Source organism: Sphaeramia orbicularis, chromosome 24 (assembly GCF_902148855.1).
Source record: "Sphaeramia orbicularis chromosome 24, fSphaOr1.1, whole genome shotgun sequence".
Classification (NCBI taxonomy): domain Eukaryota; kingdom Metazoa; phylum Chordata; class Actinopteri; order Kurtiformes; family Apogonidae; genus Sphaeramia; species Sphaeramia orbicularis.
Window position 1 is genome coordinate 25,514,255 of NC_043979.1, and position 8,167 is coordinate 25,522,421.

The 8,167-nt window shown below is 37.3% G+C and overlaps 1 protein-coding gene across 1 annotated transcript; it reads left to right on the forward strand.

Moving 5' to 3' along the window:
* Positions 1 to 914: 914 nt before the first annotated feature.
* Positions 915 to 8,007, forward strand: LOC115415065 (visual system homeobox 2-like). Its single transcript, XM_030128495.1, has 5 exons — positions 915 to 1,456; positions 1,873 to 1,963; positions 2,516 to 2,639; positions 5,443 to 5,623; positions 7,073 to 8,007. The coding sequence occupies exons 1-5, from the start codon at positions 1,027 to 1,029 to the stop codon at positions 7,393 to 7,395; spliced, it is 1,149 nt and encodes a 382-aa protein (XP_029984355.1). The 5' UTR covers positions 915 to 1,026; the 3' UTR covers positions 7,396 to 8,007.
* The last annotated feature ends 160 nt before the right edge of the window (positions 8,008 to 8,167 follow it).

An 8,167-nucleotide genomic window follows, 5' to 3' on the forward strand; every position in this document is an offset into this window, starting at 1 on the left:
AATAACAATGCATACCACATTTATTACTATTACTACAAAAATACAAATATCTCTACAGCTTTTTCCATTTTTACGCACCTTTTACGCACAAAAAGGGTCAGAAAAAATTAAATCTAACCTTTAAATAAACTGCAAATTTACAAAATGCCTCAGAAAAAGGAAGAAATGAAATGTCTAGACTAAAATACACACGTATGTCCTCACAGAGGCTGCAAAATTAAAGTGTCATATGTTTATTTCATTTAGGGGTTCGTTTGGATGAATACTATAGGATTTTGCGTTTTGAGTGCAATAGTTGGAATATTTTAAGATTAACTAAATTTAAATAACATCTTTTTAACCTATTTATACCTGTGATTATTTCATATGAAAAGCTTATGATGGATGCTGTATTTTTTCCTCTTTTCAGTGTCAAATGTCGAGGACAAACGCGCTGCAAATTAAGCTGATTTTGCTCGACTTGAGGGATTTATCCAGCTGGATGGATCTGTTTAAGAGGTGAATCAGATGATCCGAGTCAAACACACCAGGTTTAGGGTGAAAGTAAACCCAGCTGGTCAGTGATAAAATACCATTCTATTTCTCTTTCTCCGTTCAGTGCGAAAAAACTGGAATAAATGATGATGAAATCATGGGATATAAGACTGAGCTTTTTTTTTTTTTTTTTTTACGAAAATGCAGAAAGGCTTAATTAATTCACACCGTTCAGATGGTTTAGTTTAGAGTCCACATGAACATCAAGTTTGTCATAAAATGATCAGTCTTAAGAAAAGGCCCTTCCACATAATCAGGGTTTTATTAGCTATTTTCGTATCAATTTGCCAGAAGCTGCATTATGTTCGGTGAATAAGCTTCGTGGAAACTTCTTGTGCAGTCTCCTGCTGTGATTGGCTGACGCCTGTTGCCTGTTAAATAAGAGGCGCCCGAGAGAGGGGGCTCAGAGCGCACCCACGGAGCGTCGCGCACATTGCACCAGGGACTCTGCTTTTTGGAAAGACTGGGAGACAAAAGTGGAATCCCTGCGCCATGACGGGAAAGGAGGGAGTTGTACTTTCAGACACTGAGAATAAACAGAAACCCGCCTCTCAAACCAGCGTGATCCACGGGGGATCACAGCAGCCGCCTCCAGTTTGGAAGATGGGCCCCACGGTGCACCGGCGCACCGGCTTCGGGATCCAGGAGCTGCTCGGCCTCAACAAGGAGCCGCCGGCGGTGCCGAGGCGGCCGCTGGAGTCTCTACCGCACAGGGCGCACGTCCTGGCCGCCAGGTCGGCCCTCGGCCACGGGGGCCTCGGAGTCGGCATGGGTTTACTGGGACCAGAGGGAATACACCCGTTTTACAGTCAGCCGGCCTTTCTGGAGGTGCTGTCAGAGGCGCAAAATGTTCACCTGCAGCCGCTGCACAGGGCGGCGCACATGGACGCACAGATGGACGCACAGCACTCCTCCAGCTCCGGTGAGTGTCTGACACTCTGCTGTTGGTGGAGATTCTGGGTGAACATCAGCAAAACATTTTCACAAAGATTTTCAGCTGCTGCGCTTTGTGAAACACAACTGTGACAATGACAGGAACACATTTCTGCAACGAAATATGGATCATCTAATGATTATCTCACTCATTTGATTATCCTGATTTTGTTGCAGAGTTAAATGTTGAATCTTTATTTTAAGTTTCATTCTAAAAGGAATAAAACAATAGTAAAACCCTCATTGTTATCTTCAGCTGAGTTTTGTTTGTCTTTATTATTATTATTATTATTATTATTATTATTATTATTATTATTATTATTATGTATTCATTCATTTATTTATGTATTTATTTGTTTTTAATCGGGGCTGTAATTTTATGTTCATTGCTGTGTTTCTTTTCAGATTCTGATGACATGAGCCTGTCCTCCGGTGATAAGCAATTCTCCAAATCATCCATGAGTCAAAGCAAGAAACGAAAGAAAAGACGACACAGGTAATAATAATAATAATAATAATAATAATAATAATAATAATCTGTATAGATGCCGACGTGTACTATTTAAACATGATATGTATTATATTTGTCAGAAATATAACAATTAAGGCCTTTTCCTCATCCATAATAAAACCTCATAATGCATTAAATAATGTCATCAATTTTTTAAAATGTTATTTCTTTGACTGTAGTTTTCAGGTGTAGAAACCATGCATTACTTTGGAAAACATCTGTGAACAGTTTAACAATGCTGTTTCTCTGACAAATATAGTGTTACTTTAATTTTTAATGACCATTTAAAATGTCACTTATATGTAGTTTACTTATAATAAAACAATAAGAAAAGGGTAAATGTTATTATATTTTTCCAGAAACATTTTTATTTAATCTGTCTTGTTTTAATTAAAGAAAACAATCATATGAGCATAAAATTATGCTGTGAGAAAAATGTGAAAGATGTAAAATTATTTCTTAAAGGAAAACCTGTATTAATTCAAACAAATGAAAATGAATATATGAAGACACTCATATTTTGTTTTTCCTTTTTAGAACTATCTTCACATCCTATCAGCTGGAGGAGCTGGAGAAAGCCTTTAATGAAGCTCACTACCCTGACGTTTACGCCAGAGAAATGCTCTCCATGAAGACAGAGCTTCCAGAGGACAGAATACAGGTGCGGACAAATGTCTGTGCACCACCCAAAAATAATCTATACGTATAATAAAAAAAAAAACATATAGGAAAAAATACATATAAAAAATATTATGCACATCATACTTTAAAAGAACCAACACAAAAAAACACATCCTCTTTTAATTATAGTATTTTGTATTCACCAGAATGATTAGAAATTCTTAAACTAAGTCTCTTTAACACGATGAAAAATGTAGTTATAGTCAAAGAAAGTGATAAAAGTCTGATTTTTGCAGAAATATTTGGACATATCTGTGTAAAGTGGAAGCAGAGTCGTCCAGGTGAAGCCTCATCATCAGCACAATGGCCTGTTCTTTCACATTAGCAGCCAATTCAGCCTCTCACAGTAATTAGTTAATTGAAGGGAACTTCTCACCTCTTTCCCTGCAGAGCCGAGCCACAGCCCTGAAATGAAATGATAACTACATTGAAATTAATTAGCACAGGTCAGTGGGCGAGTGCGAGATCTGCCTGGCTGCTATGAGCATTTTAATTTCCCGTGGTATTTGAGCACCTGTCTCTCATCGATCAGACCTGGAAATTAACTTATTTTTCAATCAGCCTCTATGCCCCAGGGGTCACCTCTCGCAGGAAACACTTATGTGAAGACACACACACACTCGTGCACACACACACACACACACACACACACCGCTGCTGTCAAAAAGCATGATTGCTCATCTGAGGCCCATCTTTTTATGAGATGGAGGTTATCATCAGATCTACCTGAATAGCTTTCCAGGCTCAGCTTTGATCGTTTTTAATTCCATGTGTGTGAAATACACTTACACTCAGACACACTCAGAACCAATCCCTGCAATCTCATCCTGCCTCCTCTGCCATTTTAAGATGCTCATTTTTCCTGTTTTCCTCATCCATATTCACAAGCCTGCTGAGGGTATTACAATGTCTAGTGTGGTGGAAATCAATTTAGGCACTTGAAGATGTAGAATAATGTACAAGCACATGCATGCACTCATTCTCACAGAGAAAATAGCATCCTCCAGATTAATTACAAAATAGAAATATACTGTACATACTGCATGTTGGAAGCTTATGTTACAAACACTACATAGGGATGCTATCTCAGTTTCAGCTCAGACTAATATTAACCCTTTCATGCATAGTGGTCACTACAGTGGACAGTTATTCTACAGCTGTTCTTTTGTATATTCATGGATTTTATTGTTTTAGTTCCATATAAGCCAACACAGTGGATCATCTCATACACTGACATTCATACCATTACTGTAACTTTACTGTTCTTGATAAACCTGATCTGCAGTAACATGTTTCAGTGTAAATCAATTGCTTGTTATTATTATTAGACTGTAATTAACTAGGTTTTTTTAAACAAAATTTTTTTTTCATGTCATCTCCATAAAATGAGCAATAACTAGTATTACAGTATGTTAAAATGTGACAAAACATCAGATTAGCAATATTTAAAAAATATATATTTATGTACGATATGTGGGAAACACACCAATCAACATCACAGTCACCTAAATGGAGAGAATTTAATTGGAAAAATCTAATTCGTTATTTTATCACACCTAAAATTAAAAGTAAACAAATGAATACTCAACAGCCATGTTAGAGACTATGTAATCACATGGATTCAGATCATACACACATGTTTTGGAAATGCTCAAATATCCAACCCTTCTGGGGGAAGGTTCACTCAGCTCTCTGAGGTTTTAGGATATACAATCCCAAATTCTTGTCTTGTTCTGTACCTCGGACATTTGGAAGAATCAGTGCATAAAGAAGACAGATATCTTGTCAAGATCGTCTTGGTGGCCGGGAGGAAGGCCATAACAAAGAACTGGCTTAAGACTGATGCTCCGTCTTATAAACAATGGATTTCAGTCATAGATGATATACTTGTCATGGAACATCTGTCATATAAACTGAAGTTAAAAGAAAATCTCTTTATGAAAAACTGGGGAAAATGGCTGACATTCAGAGATAAATGTATCTATTAAGGGACCTTAAATATTCTGTCACCATCACAGGCTGTTCTTTTCATCTGTTTGTCTTTTTTTTTTTTTTTTTTTTTACTCTTCCTGCTCACCAACCTGAGGAGATTATTTTGTACTGTTAAAAATTGAGAAATTATATATATATATATATATATATATATATATATATATATATGTGTGTGTGTGTGTGTGTGTGTATATGTATATATATATGTGTGTGTATATATATATATATATATATATATATATATATATATATATATATATATATATATATATATACATATATTTCACACAGTATGCTGGTAAATACATTTCTTTGTTTCAAAAATTAAATACATGGTGTCCCGCTGATTGAACATTTTTGCAACTCCATGAAAAATAGGTTCATAACAAAATGTTTAAACGTATTGTTTTTTTCATGCCTAAAGAGGAATAAAAACACTTAGGAAAAAAAAAAAATCTTGGTTAGGTCCTCATAATTTATGTATGAAAGGGTTAAGAAAAGAGACAAAAGAGATGAAATCAGTCCATTTACACAAGCAAAAGCTGGTATTTTAAACCTCCAGCAGATGTCATTGTAACTCTTCTTCACCCGGCTCTAGACAGACAGGGGTGCAGTTGTAATAAGAGACATGAAGCAGAGAAAAGAAGAACTATGCAGCTGTAACCGTGTGACAAAATCAAATCCAGCGTTGTGTTGTAATTCAGGAGATGCTGCAGAAACACACCCATCACTCCCACATGTCCCTGCCAGCATCATTTCATTCTGTTTTGTTTTGCTTTTTTGCTCTACAGGTTTGGTTTCAAAACCGCAGAGCCAAGTGGAGGAAAAGGGAGAAGTGTTGGGGTCGGAGCAGTGTGATGGCAGAGTACGGCTTGTACGGTGCCATGGTCCGCCACTCCATCCCCCTCCCCGAGTCCATCCTCAAATCAGCCAAGGAAGGCATCACAGACTCCTATGCTCCATGGTTACTAGGTACGTTCAAGAGAGAAAATTACATATGTTTTTCCCTTTTCTTTGCTTTTAGATTTTGAAAAAACCAAAAAAACCAAAACACTAATGTAAAACAACCAAGGGGACTTCTTCCAGTCCTCTTGGTTTAATGTAAATGAGCACACAGCTTAACAGAATATTAGAAATATCAGAAATGTTTCAAGTCGGACAAAAAAGAAAGTGACTGTGTCAAGGTATTTACAGGGAAATTTTATTATGATCATTTGATACAAGGAGGCAGCCAAATTAAAACTTGTTATCCTTAATATGTGAATATTCAACAAGTCATAGTAGCCTTTACCTATAATCTTGCATTGTAATATTATAGTTGAAAGAATATTGTAATTGTAGGAATATTGTAATTTTTTTTCCCTGTGTTCTGCCAATAACATTAGGCAAATCAAGTGGGTATTACACGGTAACTACACAGCCTCTAACTAACAGCCTTTTATAACTCATGGTCTACAACAGCCTCACCAAAAAAAAGTTCCAAGGACTAATATTTAATTGGACTGCCTTTAGCTTTGATTATGACATATATATGGCATAATTTGGATAAGAGTATTTAATGTCAAAAATTTTTTAATTAATAATGTTCTTGAACATATATCTCTGACCAACTGAATCAACCCCAGATCATAACACTGCCCCCACGTGCTTGTACTGTAGGCGCTAGGCATGATGGGTAATCACTTCATTCACCTATGACACGTCTGTCACTCTGGAACTCATTGGACCACACAACCTTTTTCTGTTGAAACAGTCCAATTTGTGTGCTCTCTATCAAACTGATGGTTTTACTGCAGATGAAACATATTCATCGCTGCAGTAATTATCAAATGTAAGGATCTTTCAGGTGGGGGCAAGCTGTTTAGTTGCAAGATAAACCCAAAAATCTTACTTTGCTTGTCATAAACTCATTTTTCTGTTTCACACTGTCTCATAGAAGATATGGATTAATGTGTATTATTGCTCCAGGAGGAGTTAAGCCCCGCTCATGTTCAGAGCCAATCAAAGTGTCACCTGGTCAATGGGAAGTAGCGGTCGATACTGTGATAATCCCACTTCATCAGGACAGATTAGACTAAATCTCCTCCTTTGCCACATGTCAATTGATTAGTATAAATCAATTAGGTGGCTCTAACTGAATAAGAACTCAAATCCATTTATCAAACCACTCACTCTGCTCTTTTTCACACTTTATTTCACTGTCAAAAACCTACAGGGTTTTCCGAAGTTGCATAATTTTAAGAATCAAATCCCCAAAATGCACCAATATCAAATTACACCATTGGACTGAGCTCTATGACAGAAGGTCAAATAAGGGGAAATGGGTATTGTGAAAGCCTGGAGTGTCTGTGTCACAGTGATAGTGAAACAGATGGTGCTGAGTCTTAAAACCTAACTTCATATAATGTGTCTTCTCATCAGGTATGCACAAGAAATCCATTGAAACTACACACACCTCCCCCAGCAAAGCCAGCAGCACGACACCGACGCCTCCACAGGAGAAAATAGTGGAAAAGATGACGGAGGAGGACAAAGAGAAGCGGACTAAAGACACAAAGTCTGAGATTTCTAAAGAGGAACTGAGGGAGAACAGTATCGCTGTTCTGAGGGCCAAGGCGCAGGAGCACAACGCTAAAATGCTCTGCAAAGTTTCAGACAGACCGAACGGCCACGTCACACATAAGGAGGAAGCAGAGGATGATGTGACAGAACAAGAAACAGCAGAGGCGGAAATAACAAACTGAAGGAAAGACACAGACTTGATTGTTGTGGTGAAACCCAGATGCAGATCGGACTCTCTTGGTTGAGTTGAGGACAGACTTCAAATGTGGATCCTCAGATGTTTGACAGACAAATAGCTTTTACATTTCTCCACATACGTTTTAAGTCAACCACTGAGAGAAATTCTGCTTTGCTGCTTTAGAAATAAATATACAACTAACCAAAACTCTACAGCTCAAAGGGTTTTTCCTCCCCATCCACAGAGACTAGTTTCTCTAACATTTCTGACAGATGTTCTGGCACAGCTGCATATACAATACTTTATTTTCTTCCAGTAGATTAAAATGATCTCAAGGCAGCTGCATTGTACAACTTATGTTTATGGGAGTGGGATGCTTTTATTAAACAGGATCTGTGACCTTTCAGACTATTTTTTTTTATTCCTGAACATCTAGAGGAGGACACTCGGCTTCTGCTGCTCCAGAGACACAAACAGGAGCTGACTAATATCTGATCTCCTGTTGATATTTGCTGAAATCCTCTCTGTTGTAAAAAGGATGTAAAATGTTTGAGTATTTGCTGTGTATATACTGTAAATAAAACCCAGTAGATGCCATTACTGAATAGTTCGCCAATAAGTTGTGTTTGTCTTCCTTTAAATGTAACTGTAGCTGAATTAAAGTTGACATATAAGAAAAAAAATCAAAAATGCCTGTGCTCTACAGTGTCTTTTTTTTTTTTTTTGCAAGATACAATCCAGTGGAGCACACAGTGGAGTACACTCCTAGAATAGAA